Here is a 17572-nt window from a genome sequence, read left to right as displayed (position 1 = left end):
CAACCAGTGCCTCAGCCACAAACAGCTTGAAGTCTGATTAGATGCTTTCTTTCACCAGACTTCATGAAAAATTCATGAAAATTCAGGTACCAAACAAAGTAAGTAATATTTAAATCAGAGCCTCTGTTTTAAGAGACTTGATGTGAATATAAATTAGTCTTATTGCAACAAGTAGCCATAAAACAACAAAAATGAGACATAATGGCTACACACCAAAAAACATCCACAACCACAACTATAGATGCATAAACATCACAAAAGCAAAACAAAAAGACAACAAAGACACAAATCAACTATAACAGGAGACACAAATGACTAGCAGGAGACATAAAAAGAAACAATGACAAGAAGTAAAAACTAGAGAGATACTACATGACAGAAACGAGATGCAAAGCTATAAACATCAAGAGAGGCCATGAGAGATTTTTTTCTTTCCTTTTCTTTTTTTTTATTTGATGCTGTCATTTCCACATTATAAATTAATTATTCTGTTATCTCAAGATAACAATGTCTATTTTAATCTGATAACTTAATCTATATTTAATTCAACCAGGATTTTGTTTTTTCAAGATGACGACATAAAGTAGCTTTCAATCATGAGAATATCAGCCATTTCTTCTTAAGCTCATAAAACAATTAAGTGAGCTGGGAAAATGTGGTCCCTCTGTTAGCTGAGTTAAGTATAGTAGTCAGCCAACTGTGCTCTGCATCAGGTTTCTGGAACTTGCTGTAATGAGAAAAAAAAATAATCAAAAAACAAGATTTGTCATTATCAAACCTTTTTGACAAGCATGGCTTTGGTCTTGAATTCATGTAGAAAAGTGAGGAGGTTTTTACAAGCCTCTGCACATGAACCAACTGTCACATAACCCAGTGATTTCCAACCTAGGGGCCTGGCCCCCCCAAGGGGGTCCCCGAGGCTTTTAACATTCAGAGCAACTGCGATTAATGTCCACACATTGTCCCTATTTTAAGAAAATAAAGTAAGGCTATATGGTATTAATTTAACTTTGGCTTTATGTAAGGACATGACTCAGCCGGAATACATTATTTATGGTAAGAATCTAATTTTTGAAAGTATAAATCGAAGCATGATTTCAGAATGGGGTGGGGCAGGGGGTCCATGGCTTTTTAAGTATATGCATGAAGGAGGTCCTTGAGGAACCACCAAAATAATCCATTCATGGGTAAAATGGCAGCAGTATTTTGCTTGATTAACAGTACAATGTGGCTGTAAATCCATATGACTGGTTATGAAAGGCAATTTCAAACAAGTTTGGATGTTGTATAAAAATGCCAATAAAAACTGAAGGTAATAATTTGCACATCTCAGAAAGCCATATTCCATTCCATGTGTGCAAGAAACAGCATCTATTGTTTCCAAAATGATTTTTAAGTTGTTCCACTTTGCGTCGGACCATTTTAAACGAGCTTTGGTCCAGATGGCGGAATTTCTGGATTGTGTTCACATACAGGGCTTCCACGATTAGTTGATTAGTCATGATTATGTCGACTATTAAAATAACTGGCGACTAATCAACGTTGTTTATTTTTTGGAGCTTTCTTTTTCCCCCAAAACTCCTGCTCTAACTTCCGCTGCCTTTCTGGCCTTGATGCACATGCGCAGTAGTGGCAATTGGGGTCAGCCGTGACATCACCGGAAAAGTTAAGTCCAAACATTAATATCATAGCGAGCCGGCAATGGAGCTCGAGAGTTTGGGAGCATTTTATAAAAATTCAAGAGAAGCAAGTGCAATGTAAAATCTGCCTTCCATGGCAGTATGACGGTGATGCACAAGCATCTTAAAAGGAAGCACGTTGTGGCCGATTTAGTTTCTGACGAAGAGGGAAAGTCTTCTCGGTAAGATAATTGGCTAGATAGCTGCTAACATTAACGTTAACAGTGAGCTACTTACTTGCATTAATGGCTGTAATGTTAACAGTAGTTAATGGTGATTTCAATGCTCTTAGCTCACATCATTTGTTTTCATGTTTGAATAGGAAATAAGACAATGCTGATGTTTTGTTCAATAATGTTAGGTGACTGTTTTAAGCACTGAGCACAAAATGCACTTTTTTAAAATATTTGAGTCAGAACAAAACTTATTTTTCGTGGATAATTTATTTTTGGTTTCAGGTGCCCACCTAATTTGATTTTGTAGCACTATTCAATACTTGAAAAAGTAGTTATGTTTAATGCCACAGACAAATGAAGTGAAGAAAAACCAATACAAGTTCCTTGTTTTCCTTATTTTACCACAAGCTGCAAAGTTAATTAAAAGTTGTTGAATGAACTATCATCTTAATTGTTTTTATTTTTAGATAGCTATAACACTTAGAGAACACTTTGAGCTGGAAGCTAATGATGGTTATATAAGAAGAGCTGCATGCTGGTGCGATAAGCTATTTACATATGATCGATTAGTCGACTAATTGCCAAAATAACTTGTGACTAGTCGATTATGAAAATAATCCTCTGTGGCAGCCCTATCCACATATGACCTCTTCTTTGCATCAGAGAGCTTTAATCTGCATTTGTTGATTGCACAGTGAACTGTGTACAAACAGTGATTTCTGGAAGTGTTGCTGAGCCCATGCAGGGATTTCCATTAAGTGTCTGCAATGCATAGTTGCCTAATGGCCCTAAGATCACGAGCGTCCTGTTTTGACCTTCAGCCTTGTTCTGTGCCTACAGAGATCCCCCCTGATTCTCTAAATCTTTTGATATTACTATAGATTGTAAGATCTTCAGTTTTTGTAATTTTACATTTTTTATAAAATTCTTCCATAATTTGTTGCAGGTGAACTTTTGATCCTCTTTCAACATCTGATATGTTGTTTATGTCCTATTGGAAATGATATTTGGGTTAAGAGATTTTCAAATCTTTTCAATAATTTTTTATTTAGATTTTACACAGTGTCTGTTTTGGAACTGGGTTGTCCAGTAGAAAACCTGTACAAAACAATCATGAATCATTTAAAAAATAAATTGTAATTTTTGCATTATATCTGTCTACAGATAAAACAAGATTAAGTAACACTTTCCTATAATTATCGGATAGTTATCTGTTACCCAAGACTTAATTAATTAAAACCTACTAGACTTATTTTTGAAGATGGGTCCGACCCAAAGCTAATTATCTTTTGTTTTATTAACCAGACTGATCGTAGTGTTTTTGCACAGTGTGAAAAACCTTCATTATACTGAATTTACTCTGGGTTTTGGTAGAGTTTCTTGTAAATGTGAAAGGAAAACGTATTTCTTCCTGTAATGAAAGACATGGACAAAATTGTTTCAACCCAGTGTGTGTGATGGACTGATAGATAATCACAGTTGCTTGGACTACTGAGAAAAAAATAAATAAAAATCAAACCAAGCTTCAAAGAGATGGTGATTTTTGCACACACATGGAAAGTTTATCTGCTTACATGTAAATTTAGAAGTGCATACAAATCAAGAAATGAAGGCTTTGAATGTAAAACTCAAACTGCTACTGAGTAAAGATCCCCTTTTGAGGTTCCTCTAAAATATTTTATAGGCATGATTAACATTTCCTCCAATTTTTTGTAGGGGTTATTTTTTCTTCTTGCAGAATATTGTTTTTTCTAGCCCAACAGCTGGAAGCAGGCATAAAAATGTGAGAAAACATATTCTAGTGAAATAGCAGACATGACTGGAGACAGCTAGACTGGATGCAAACACAGCTGATCCTTTTATGTGTGCCACCACTTTTGTTTGACAGACTTCCTGACAGGCTTTTCCTGTTTGTGCATGTTGAAAATAGTTCTTAGACTGAGTGTAAACAGTTTTCACTCATGTATGCCACAACCTCTTTGTCCCAGAGAATCTAAATCACCTCCCGCCTCTGTTAAAACCTTGCAACACTCCTGTTCTTTGTCTTTTACCTCTCAGTGTTTTAATCTATCTCTGACCAGTGATCTGTGTGCTTCTTTACCCTCTTCTTCTCCTCTTTATCCCTCTGTCTCCTCTTCTTGTCCCGAAGCATCCTCCTCCACTCCTCCTCAATTTCAGGGTAAGGCGACAGGCCCTGGTCCAACCGCTGCTGGCATCTGTCCATCTGAAAACACAGGAGCAGTGCAAGAAACATTCACTTTGTATTCATTTCAGTCTATCCATGCTACTCTCTCCTGGCTCGGTTTAGCTCTGACTGCAGCCAAAAACAGATGGTTGCATTAGAGTCAGACTCTGGGTAAAGTCATGCCTCTCCATTTTCTGCTTCTAGTTCATGTGGCGTGCTGCAGGGATACATCAGCCATGGGAATTCTACAGGTTATTAACTCAAAACTCCTGAAATATTTACAATACGTTTGGGAAATCCACTCATTTTTACCTGTTTAATTTTTTATAGCGACAGAAAGCAGAAAGACCTTTTTCAAACCAGTGTCAGAATTTCTACATTTCTTGTTTGAATGATAATTCCTCTTAAAACTCATCAAAATCTTTGGACATTTAATATGTTCTTACTTTAACTCAATAGGAAATTATTGATAATAACACAATATAATGTGGCTAGTTGATAGTTACTACACCCTAAAATAATTATTAAACTAATAAGATTGGTTGTTCTTTTGGATGTTAATAAAAATTCAACAATTTAGAGATATGTTGATATACTGCATACATACTCCTGCAGGATTCAGTGTAGAACTGCAATAAAGCAGGCAATTGGCCATCAAATTAATTGAGTGGATTAAAATTAAGTTTAATATCAGAATCACCCAGCTTTTTTTTAAATATATATATCATGTAATTTTTTTGTTTGCACAGCAAGAGGTGCAATCTGTATCTGTGTGCTTTTTTCTCCTGCTCTCAGCATAAGCTCCATAGACAGCTTCAGTGCTGCATTTCCACTGCATTCTGACATCCAGGTGAACAATCAGGTATCTGTATTCCACCAAAACCTGTGTCCTCTCCCAGGATGGAAATAGTGTTTGGCTCATTCCTAGTCCTCCTAAAACCCACAGTCATCCACTTTGTCTTGTTTACATATAACATGAGCTTACTGATTCAACGCCACGCCACAAATTGATTGACCAGTCTTCTATACTTCTTGTTCTACACTTATGCATCCCACAAGTGCAGAGATGGCAGGACTCTGAGTTGTAAAGGAAGTCTGAAGTGTACACAGTAAAGAGAAATGGTGCTCCTGTACTGCTGACCACCTTTTTAGACACACTACCTTCAACTGAGGCCTATTTGTCAAGTAAGCTGTGTCCCAGTTCAGGGTTTGCACACTTCAAAGTACAGATTTGTTGGCTGCATATGCCATCATGGTGCGCCAAGCACTGTCCCAATTCGAAGGAGCCTCTGAACCCGCATTTCATTTGGTCTCAAACGAAGGCTGCTGGTGATGCATCCTTCGCAGCCTCTTTTCTCCCAGGATTCATTGCGCACAAGAAGGTGGCAAATGAGGAACCAAGCTCAGAAAACTATGTATTTTTTTAACTACACTGTTACGACCCAACACAAGGGTATGGAAGGGCCGTAACATACACTTTAGTAGAAATGTGACAAAACCAAGTACATTAAAACCACGTTTATTAAACGGTGGCATTAAAATTCTGTAATATTTCATATTCATGGATTTTTAAGGGGTTAGTGAAGAGACTACTAGTGATGTGCCATGTGTGAAAGAGCCGCCAGCCATGAGGAGAGTACATGAATGAGTGCGTCTTGTCAATGAAACCCTACCATCCAAGATGAGCCATCTTATTTTTTTGAATGCCAACCTGCACTGAGGACATTAATGCTGCTTTGAGTTTGGTTCTCATTCTGTTTTGTGGATTTGTTGGCTGTTTTATGTTTATTTGTGCAATAGCAAAAAAAGTAAGTGGTTTTGTATCAGAATAAATGCACAAAAGGAGGCAATTATGAGGATTCCCGTAAAAATGCCAAACACAAAATGGCTTTCAAAACATAATTCATTAATTTTTGAGAAGTTAATGTAAATTATAGGGCTAAAAAAGATGCTAAGTTAAGAGCCATTCGGGAGCCAAAAGAGCCGGCTCTTCTTTGGGAGCCGAGCCAAAAGAGCCGGCTCTCTGAAAACAGTTGAACATCCCATCACTAGAGTCTACTGGCTGGAAAACAACAGAGCATCAGATAGTTTTTTTTTCCTCCATTATTACTTGGTCAGTGTTAACGTTCACTACTGTGTCCTTTGATATGCAAACAGTAATTTCAGAGGTTTAAGAAATTCCCAACGTCCTATGTTGCTACTATGGGAAATTCTTGTTGACTTGTTAGGCTTTCCCATTTCACAAACGTTAAGCAGACTTTGAAGTGTGTAGACTATGGAGGTCACTCCGTAGCCTACGTAGTCTGCACACTCTGAAGTGTGCAGACCCTGAATTGGGACACAGCTATGGTCAAAGATCCAGGCAGTTGTGTAAGCATCCGCCTCTGTTTTCTGAAGCTTCTCACAAACACTGCAGGCTGAATACAATTGAAAGCACTTGAGATGGATCAAAGAACATGGTCCTCAATGAGCTTTATCCAGATGGAAGTGGGTTTGCTGAAGCAAGTACATAATAGCATGTTCAACACCAACCTCTGGATGATAATCAAACTGTAGGGGGTCCTGAAAGATGCTGACTTACTTGCTAAAGTGGGCCAAAAACAGTTTCACCATAACTTTTATGTGGGATGTTTGGACAATTGGTCTGTGGTTGTTATGAGCCGATAAATGAGATTTTTTAAGTACCAGAACAAGGCAGGATATCTTCCATAATATGGGAACATTCTGCTAACAGTCATTCCAGCTGCCAATTAACCTGTTCTACAATGTCCTTATATGGCGGGAAATATTGGTAAGGATGTGTTAAGATCCATGACTGATGTCCTGCTACATACTGTAGCAGAGTTTTGAAAGTGAAGCTGATGGTCTGTGCCACTGAAGGGAAGAGAAGGGAGGAGAATACTGACCACTGCTCTATACTAAATGGATTGAAAACATGTTCAACTTACTGGTTCTGTCTAGACATCCATCATGATCCCTCTTTGCCTCGAAGCCTGTGATCTTTTTCATCCCTAACCACACATCCATGGAGCGTGTTCTTCGGCCTTTTTCTTTAAACTTTATCTTCTTCCTTAGCTGTTTCTGTACACTCCTCAATGAATTCCTACCTCCCTGAAAGCTTTCCTGTTTATGTTCAGCAGCATTTTCAGGTCACTTGTGATCCAGGCCTTATTAGTACGGAAACATCTCACTGTCCTATTGGGGATGAAGTTAATCTACCCGGTCACATACACAGTCATTAATGTCATCTCCATGTGGCTCACAGAGTGCATTCCAGTGCAAACCACCACAAAGTCAGTCTGGTCATTGGCTTCTGTTAAAAATGTTTAAGTAAAGATAAAACACATCAGATTCTGCTGTCATTTTCCTACTGTAGTTGAATTCATCTTATATGTTTGCATAGAATAAATCAAACAAAAACATTTTTTCTGGTGGAGCAGGAGGCAAAATGTTGGGAAAATGGAAATACAGCAAAGACGGAGATGTATTAGGAATCTTCAGAGACTTTGATGAGTCTATCGAGGTGTCTCGTGCATAGATCTTCTCCTTCCCAGTGGCATGTCCAGAATGACATAATCTGATGTTAACAAGCACAGCAATACTTCCACTTTTATTTTTGGTGATACAGCTGGTGGTTCAGTATATGCTTCCACAACCATGTCTCAGTGAAACACATAAAGCTGCATTCTGGATATTCCTGCTGTGGTCTTGCCAGAGCTTTAAGAGAGTCCATTCGATTTGCTAACAACATGTCCCATAAGGATTAAAAAAAATATGTATCTTGCTCCTGCCTGATGTCAGGCAGGTGCAAGATACATATTTTTTTTTATTTTTTTTTTGCATGCATTCACTCGTCAACTTGTTGGGAATCTGGAATTTATTCTGGGCATTACTTGAGCAACTATGTAAACTCTTCTGTTGGCATGCTTCCTATGCATGGTAGTGTCCATAGTACCAGGAGAGATCAGTTAAGAAAGCACAGCTTTTAAATGAATGTGGAAAAAAAACTCCCAAAAATCAATGTTTCACAGAAAATAAATAAATAAAAATGACTTGATTTAAGATTTCTTCAAGATACAAAACACACACAATATGTTTGGAGCTGCTACAACTTATTAATACAATAGTGTGGCACATTTAAAAAACCACAAAGTAGATGATATAGTACAATATAAGAAAAATATTTCTCTTTCAATCTAATCAGCAAGGTAAGAGTCTTTTAATGATCGGTAAAGCAGAAATAATTGTAATAACTGCTCCTGTTGCCATAGTTACAGTTGGCCTGGTTATAGATCTCTGCCTTTTATTTTCTCAATGAAATATGAGTGAATGTATTAAAGGAACTGAAATCACATTTAAATGTCATTATCACATAAAAAACATTGATTCATCTACAATCTTTTTAGATATTCCTGCTTACTGTTGTTATGGCTAAGAGCCAAGCACGGTTTCTAAACATTAATCTTAAGTCCCCAATGCTTTTACTCATTATTCATTTTTCTGCTAACGCATAGATTCCTGATGTTTTTTTATTGGCACACTTTACATTTTATGAACCCCATGGAGTCTTGATTTGTTGTGTGTCTACCTGTAGATGCGTTTTACTGAGTAAATAAGCAACATAAACATGTTTGCAGTGAAAAGGGTGACACTTAGAAGACACAGTTTACTCTCTTCGATCGTGGTCAGTGAAGAGTGACAAGAATAATGAGAGACCGAGGGGAGAATTTGCAAATAAGAGAACAGTGTGGACTTCACAATGACACTGTTGTCGATATGTCGTATGTGCGGTGAGTGACTGGGACCCCCTCTGACCTGGAGCTCTTTCTCTTTTATCTGTTGCTGTTCAGATAAAGCAGCAGCTTGCTTCATGGAGAGTTCTGCAGAAATGGCCATTATACGGTGGTTGGTGTTTATGATGTTAGTTTGGACCTCATTCAGCTGGAACCAGGAACACATACACAAAGATTAGATACAGAACAGATAAAGATGTGAATTAATTAGTAAATGTACTAGTCTGGAAGTTAATTTTTTCTACTGCTACTCCATAGTTATTTTAGTGGCATACTGTACCTCTATGAGCTGACCTTAGCCCTTACATTGTCATCTATAGTTCATTTAAGCTTCTGTGTGGTAGCTTTGCATCTCAAATGACTGTAAATATATCTTCATCTTACTACTAAATGTTTATGTATGTTTTTAAATAAAGAAATTTCTTCAAATTGCTTTTAGTTGAGCAGTTAACGTCCTATTCTGTAAAGGAAACAAATGTGGAAATGCCAAAAAAGAGCAGTTTCTCTAATGACCACTTAAGACTAGCTCCATAAATGAGTCAAACTCCATGAAGCTGCAGGCTAAAATGTAAAAGTTTAGAGCAGATATGATTGATACAGATATTTGTCCTCTGGCTCTCAGCTCTATCCCTTGTAGTATGCCACTTCTGACAGTAAAATTTCAAAATGGCGACTAGATACTGATTGAACTCGAGGCTTGAATGCCAACAGATGGTCACAAGGGTTATGCTATCTTTTATATGCAGTCTGTGCTTTTGATAAGTTGACCAGATGGGTACAAAGGCATCAGCAGAGAGGAGAGAAACTGTAGTATTCAATGAACTCCCAAATGCTATTCTGTATGCTCCTCACATGCATCACAAAAAAAGACAAGACTGAATTAACAACTGAGAAACAGAAAAGTTTCTGAATCTGAGTGCAGATTCTGCAATATGATCTGTATATGATCTGTGTGTATAAAAGCAAGGCCTTATTTAAGTGGTCTACCTTCTTTGCCAGCGAGAGTCTGTCCTGCTGGCAGTTCTCAGCTTGCTCCCTGAGCGGCTTCGACAGCCGGGTCACCTGGTCCACCAGGAGTTCTTTTTCCTGCAACTGCATTTCTCGTTCAGCTAGATTCACCTCAAGCTATACACACACACACACACACACACACATACACTGTAGACTTGTGAACAGATTTTAAAGTCCTCACGATGAATAAAATTTTCATGATGTTATTGGTACCTGCTTTATTTTCTTGACCAGCTCCACCATTGAGGGGTCCTCGCCTTTTAGTTCCCTGTAATCGACTGTTGGATTCAGACTTTCCAGTGTCTTCTCTCTGGCCTCTGACAGCTGCAAGATGAAGGAAATTAGAGGACTACACAACAGAGTGATAGTATCTATGTAAGTTAATATATCGTAATATAAAGAGCAAAGACATATTCAGTATTAGATTATAGTGCACATAAAGGACAAAGAAGAATAAAATCCCAATTACTGACACACAGTCATGAAAATATATTAGATACAGGACACAATTCATAAACTGAACTAATACTGTGGATGTGTACAGTCAGAGCAAGAATCCAGAGTCAGTGTGCTGCTGTCTGTGTTTCATACACCTTGTTTTTTAATCCCTCATGCATTTATTGCATGGGAGATAAAAAAAAAAAAAAACCTACACACATTTAAAGCAATTCTCAGCTAAATGTAGTGCCTACGTGAGAGCTTCATCCCAGTAGGTGACAAGTCACTAGCAAAGTGTGATAAGAGGAACCAAAACTTAAAAAGACATGAGATCCCTCAACGAGACCATGTTCTTTATTGCCTGACATCCCTTAAGACCACAGAAATAGAAGGGGAAGCCGGGATGCATGAGGAAGCACAAAGAAGAGGAGTCAAACGAGTGGAGTGACACAAAAAGCAGGCAGGGAAAGGGTAGGGTAAGAGCTTCAGATTCACGCCCTGACACTCTTATCTTAAAACTGCTGCAGTCAGTAAGTGAGGATGAGGGTTAGGGTAAGTAAAATGTGCTGACATGACTGTTAAAGAGTCCATGCTCACAAGAAAACATGCAAAAGGCATGCAAGTCAACGTGTCCAATGTGTAGTAGTGCTTGTAAACTGTAACATGGCAATTTATGTGTGTGTGTGTGTTGTTGAGCATACATGTGACAGTAATGATAATGGTGGGATTTTCCTATTCCAAAACATTGGTGTCTGAGAGTAAGGGGGAAAAAAATGAACGTTTCCGAAAACTAGACAGAATGTCGTCAGGTAAGCTCTATCTCCATGCAGATAGACAGGAAAAGAGAGCGCAAAACATTTATCTTAGGGCATTTTCCACCCTTTGGGAGACGCTAAATGCACACGTCCTGATCAAGGGGCACAACAGCTGTGCTTCGGTTTTAAATAATTAAAATGAGTGAATTAGAGTTAGAAACCTCAAACATTTTATGCTGCTGATGTTAGCGGTGTAACGATACATAAATCTACATTGATTCAGTGAACAACAGTCTAATGGCATCACTTCAAACTGATAATATCAATCACCTATATAATGATCATTTGTAACTAAGGCAAGAACTTGTGGAATTCTTTATATTTGCTTTGTTCTGACAAAAACAAACAAACAAACAAAAAAAATATCTACATCCAAAGATGTTATTTAACTATGTTAAAGTCTGACTTTTCTACTTTGGTTATTATAAATCAGTTTATTAATATTTTGGGACTTAACATATATATTATAATGTACTTTAATATCTACAAATAGAAATGTATTCTTGCTGTTGTCTTTTACTTAATGCATTTTAAAACACAATATACAGAATGTGTCAAAGTTTTTGTTGAAAGAACAGATTGTTTTTCCATTGGTACATTGCAGGAATGTACATAATAAATGTCACTGTGCCATCAAATTGAGAAACACGTCATTTTAAGTTGAGAAAGTTACATAGTGCTACTTTAAGGGGTCTTGGACACAAAGATTTTGATAACAAAACACAGAATTTGTTGCTGTTAAGTGACATGCAGGTGCTGCAGCACTCTAACCTAAAAAGAAACTGGAGGAAAAAATCCCTGAAACACAGCTAACTGCAGAAGCAAATTTTCTCTTAGATGTGACTCACTTCTATTACAGAATATAAAAATTCTTCAGAATCCATATGAAATACAAACAGAAATGTTCCAGTCCTTACAACCTAACCCAAACAGATGGGAATGAGCAATGCAGATGACTGTGGTACTTTAATAAGGAAGGTAATTCAAAAGCACATGACCCCATTACAGCACAATGAATGTAATCTATATATAAATATACACAAACCTGAGATGATCAAAGAACCATGACGGGGACAATAACAAGGACATAGGCAGAAAATAGAAAAATGAGGAGTAAAACAAATCAGATGACATGGACAGAAAAAAAGACAATGCGTTAGAAATATTAATAGAAGCCTGGAGAGATTGGAGAGAGCGATGAAGACAAATATAAAAGACAGAAAGGTTATTGGTTAGAAGGCAGAAAGTAAAGAGACAAGCGAGCTGAGGAGGAAAACAGGGTGTAAGGAAACGTCCTACACAGGTAGACTGTCCTGACAGGACCTCGCTTATGAAATGGCAGCTCCTCTCCACTGAACCGTGCAGACTTGTACACCAGAATGTTTATGTGCCTATATATCAATTTAAGTAAAGGAAAGCATAGAACACAGTAATGATTTCCATTTTCATCTCCCTTCATGAATGAGATTAATGAAGCCTCCCTCTTTGCACCCAGACAGCAAATCTGATTAAAACAGACATGGATGATGGGTCTGTTAAAAAATCTGCTTTTCTCCTGTCATCACAAGTTTTTACTTAATTGTATGTCTGTCTTGTGATTAATCAAGGCCTTTGTTGAGTTTGAGTATAGAAACAAAAGAGCTGAAAGGCAGAAAGGACTGGCAGTAAGGAGATGACAGACTTAAAAGGAGATGTGCTCAGAGAGATTGATAAAAGATGGAGAAACAGAGGGAGATAAAGAGAGAAGAGCAAAGATGTCAGGGAGGCCAGAGTGAGAAAAGGAGCAAAATATTGGATGGGAAAGCAGGCAAGAAAATACATACTTGAAGAGAGAAGAGAAAAGATATGCAAAAAAAAAAATAAATAAATAAATTCATGATTCTGAGCTGACTAACTAGGACCAGAAGTATCTACAGTTTGTACCGGGAATGGGACTTTGAAGTGATTAATTCCACATAACATGAGCAAGCTTTTCTTGTCAACATCTAAAGTGACAAATTTGGCTATTTCAGCATGCAAGTTACACAACATAGTAAGAAGCAGAAGAGTTTTCTTCCATTTCCACCTGGGCTCAGGTGTCAAGAATCCATTGTGGACCTCCCGCTGACTGTCATGTCGTTCTTGACCTCTTTCCCTCCGCTGACCACTCCTCTCCTGCTGGTTTCCACTCATGCCGAAAGCTTCGGACTTGTTTGCGTTCTTCAAATCTGATTTAAAAAGACTGCATTCTGTTTAGCTCAATGCTGCAGCTCAAACTCTCAGGGAGACATTTATATTCCCACATCTTATCACGTTGGACTCCACAGTCCACCAAGTCTCCCCTTCCTCCAGCAACTTCAAGCCATACCCTGAGGGGAATTCTGTGCCCCCCAGGAGGACAAGAATGACAAAAGGCAATCAAAGGCAGGAGGGGTGGGGCTACACTCCCTTAGATCACTGGTGTCCCTAGTGTGTGTGGGCATTTCGACACTGAAACAAATTTAGGGCTTGACTGTAGTGGTTGTCAGGTTGGCCTCTTGGGCTTGCCTGGCACTTCTAATTAAATGACTGCCTTCACCTGGCCTGGTAGCCTGCTATAAATAAGAAGAGTAGCCATGACCAGACACTACCAAGCCTTCAGCACATATTGGTTGACTTTGTCTTTAGCAAGTTGTAAATTTCAATTTTTTCTTTTAATTTTTTAAGTGTTTCTTTGTTTTGGGTTTTTAAAAACAGTTATTCTTGATTTCAGCAAAGGTGACTAGGAGAGGATTGGAATCCAAACTAAACTGGTCAGCCTGCTACTGTTTATTTATTTTATGACTTTTAGATTTAGGCTCTCCCCCTCAATATTTTAGAACTAACTGCGGTGCTGCCTCTGGTGAAATTTTAGTTAATAGTTTTTGATTAATTGTAGGCCACTGCTGGGGATCTGGCTCTTAATTGTTTTGTGTTTTTTTCCCGTTTACTATCACTTTAGGGATTGTGTATGTGTGTTTGTGTGTGGGGAGCATGTGGTGTTTGTTCTTTTGGTTTTAGTAACAATAGGGCTGTCTCCCCACCAGTAGGCCTGTCTTTTGCAATCTTATTAACCTTTTTTTTTGCCTTTCTTTCAGAGTACCCAGAGATGGCACCAGGTTTGTGCATTTTTTTCTCCACCCTCCAAAATCGCAAAGCAAATTTAAAAGTTACATTATATGCAGATAATATGAAAGTTACATGACCTAAACCAACATACAAAACCACTGGGAAAAACGGAAGCAGTAATATTGTAAATCAGCTTTTTAGATTCCTCCCCTGGTTGCCATCTTTGTTTTGCCTACAAATGGTTAGGGTGAAGTCTTTCAAAATGGATTGTACATTACTTTCTCCATATTCAGCATTTGCATCAGCTCCATGAACTGAGCCTAAATAAACAATCTAAAATAGCAGACAAGCAGCAAATTAGATTCACCACCATGTTTATGGAAGTCACAGAGCCCTTTCCTATCACTGACTCCAAAACTGACTATTTATCCCACTACTGCTGACAACTGATTTGAAAACAGTGGTCTAAAAATTGCCCGTTTTTGTACACGATCAAAACATATACAAAGAGACCGAGGAGTACAAACAAAGAGACGTAAATATAGACGGGTTCCTATGCAACCAGAAGGCAAAAAAGCTATCTCAACCTGGCTTGTTTAGCAAGGTTAACTTTATCAATGGCCTAAAAAATAGATATTGCTCAAAATTCTATGGTGATCACAACTCTTTTCCAAGTACAGAAGAGATTCTTGATCCAGTCCTATTCCAGCAAAACAGCAAACTAGTCCTGCAGCCAAGTCTCTGAAGTGCCCACTTTATGTCTCAAAATACAAAACTCGGATCTCATACAATGAATTTCTTAAAACCACACATGAACATTAAAATGTGAATTTAGAGATTTGCTTGTATACTTATTTTCTCTTAAAAACATCCTCCCTGTACTTTATCAGGACATGCAGTTACCTAGAACTGTGAAACCTAGGTTGGTCTGACACAGAGGCTGGAACTTATTACATTATCTTGGAGCGTGCCGTGTATACCAATAAATAAATCCATGATTGTGGGCTGCCTAAAATTTCCCTATAGTTTAGTGACAAAGGGCTGTTTGAATGAAATAAAATGACTGATTGTAACACTGATGTTTGAATATGTTGAGGCGTCTTCTACAGAAGGTGTGTGTGTGTATTTCTTTTTTTACTAACTAAATCTAACTTGCATTATTACAGATTGAGCCCAGAGAAACTATCATTGCAATCATGTAAGAGCAGAAACACATGCACACCACACATACATAAACACACACACACACACACACACACACACATACATATATATATATATATATATATATATATATATATATATATATATATATATATATATATATATATATATATATATATATATATAAATATATAAATAAACTGTGGGATCAGTCAGAGATATACCAACTTAAATTTTCCATAAGCCTATTTCAAAACTATGAAATATAACGCTGTTTTATTGATGAGTTATTTCAGTTCTGAGTCAACGGGATTTCCCAGGGATCATAATGTACTTTTTATTAAGGAAGTTTCTTACAGTTCTATCATTCTCAGCAATGATTCTCAGTGTGAATGTGGAACAAAAAGTTCACCTTTTTTGAGCAATAGTCTTTTCTTCCTTTTCTCATCTATATGGAAAAATGACTTCTTTTCAGTTATTTAAAGTTCATATCAAATAGCAAAACCCATCAGAGACGTTTAGCATATGATATCCAGATACTGTGAATGAATTCAGACTGTTGAGTAATTACTGAGGAACGAATTTAAGCTAGTTTACCTCATTTCTAAGCTTTACATTAACTTTAGTAGGTTAAAGTGAAGGTTGAGTACATCTCTTTCGTAGTCTTGGTTGATCCATCTTTCAATCTCACCCATAAACACCTAAGCCAGTTAAACACTACATGATGGATGGCAAACACACAAATTCTGTCAACCTTCTCTTCAATCAGTTTTTTTTTTTTTTCTCTACACAATGCCTGTAGCCTTTTCATACTCTTCTTACGCACTGACATTTGTGTCTTTGTGTCCATGTGTCTCTGTGTCAGTGTCTTTGTTCTGCCTGTCTGCCTTTTGTTTTCAACTGACAGTTACAAATCATAGCTCCTTTATTGCCTCATGAGAGCTGTAAAACATAGTAGATATGACAGCTTCAAAGCAGCCTCCAAATTTGCATTTTATTTGCATAATTTCAGCCCAATTAGTCGTCTACATGATTGTTTAAAAAGCCACACAGAAGATGGCACACTACATGTTTAACAATGTTATAAATATGAATAATTACCTTGTTTACATACTACATTCCAGTTATAAAAAGTCTTTTAATGAACAAATGGGTGGATTAGTAAAGCAGAAAGGTCACCAAAGTAAAACTGCAGTAAAATAATCAGAACAAAGGTTATGAAAAGTTAATTAGCAGAACATGTGAGCAAAGGAATTGAACTGAAGCTTTTATACACACCAAATGAGCTATAAATTTTAATTAAATGTTCAAGCTTACAGTAAGACTGCCTGCATTAAACAGATGTAACAACAAAAGACAATGTCAACTGTTTACTTGATTAAAGGATAACCAGCAGCAGAACAAAGATTCATAGCCTAGCAAACAGAATAAAAAAGAATGAGACACTAAGTTAAAGACTGTTTGGGGCAAGCTAAACCATGTGTGACCTTAAAATTAATTAGCGATTTTATAAACTTATTGTTGAGTGGAGGATTGCTTTAAGGAGTGAGTGAGAGAAACTGTTTACCCAGCAAAACATTAAAGTCAATTTACAGTGAAACTTCAACACTGTTCTGTCATATTACAGTGATGTAGTGTCACATTGTAAACAGTAATGCACACTGGGAGCGCATTAAACCTGCAGCATTTTAGAAGAATGCTGTTATTTACTGAAAACCTCACTGTAAAAAAACTGAGCATCCTGTGAAAGGGAAAAGTATGAGATATAAAATTTAGAAGAGAAGTTGCCTACGGGAGCTTTATATTTTCTTGCAAAAGTGCGTTTATGCAGCTTGCGTTGTATTTGTGTCTTTGAACTGCTTCGTGGCAGACGGATAATTTGATAACTCATACTCAATGTCAGCTGGCACTCCAGAAAAACAGAAAGAAAATTCTATTTAGTGTTACACTAAAGAAGTAAAACTGTAACATGTCATTCAGAAATCCATCCATTTTCTATACCACCTAGTCCAGTTCAGGGTCATGGGGAAGCTGGAGCTGCTAATTATCGTGAGGAAGCTTGGTACACTCTGGACAGGTCACCAGTCTATCACAGGGCCAACACAAAGAGACAAACAATCATTCATGCTTGCTCCTAGAGAGAATTTAGAGTGACCAATTACCTTCACATGCATGTCTCTGGTCTGTGGGAGGAAGTCGGAGTACCAAGAGAGAACCCACACATACACTGGAAGAACATGCAAAG

General features: G+C 37.5%; 1 protein-coding gene across 2 annotated transcripts in view; it reads right to left on the bottom strand.

The window, feature by feature from the left end:
• ccdc146 (coiled-coil domain containing 146) overlaps window positions 1-17572 on the bottom strand; it is a 53888-nt gene that overhangs the window by 2110 nt on the left and 34206 nt on the right. The window contains exons 19-22 of one of the 2 annotated variants that reach the window (XM_041977752.1): window positions 10058-10168; window positions 9821-9958; window positions 8856-8981; window positions 3957-4079 (exon numbers count right to left, since the gene is read on the bottom strand). In XM_041977752.1, the coding sequence (XP_041833686.1) occupies window positions 3957-4079; window positions 8856-8981; window positions 9821-9958; window positions 10058-10168 (498 nt within the window). The remainder of the gene's footprint in view (window positions 1-3956; window positions 4080-8855; window positions 8982-9820; window positions 9959-10057; window positions 10169-17572) is intronic. The other variant, XM_041977753.1, reaches the window with a different exon arrangement.

The sequence above is a fragment of the Melanotaenia boesemani genome, chromosome 23 (genome assembly GCF_017639745.1).
Source record: "Melanotaenia boesemani isolate fMelBoe1 chromosome 23, fMelBoe1.pri, whole genome shotgun sequence".
NCBI classification, from domain to species: Eukaryota; Metazoa; Chordata; class Actinopteri; order Atheriniformes; family Melanotaeniidae; genus Melanotaenia; species Melanotaenia boesemani.
Note: the sequence above shows the minus strand (reverse complement) of the source record. Positions and strands in the feature narration are given on the sequence as shown.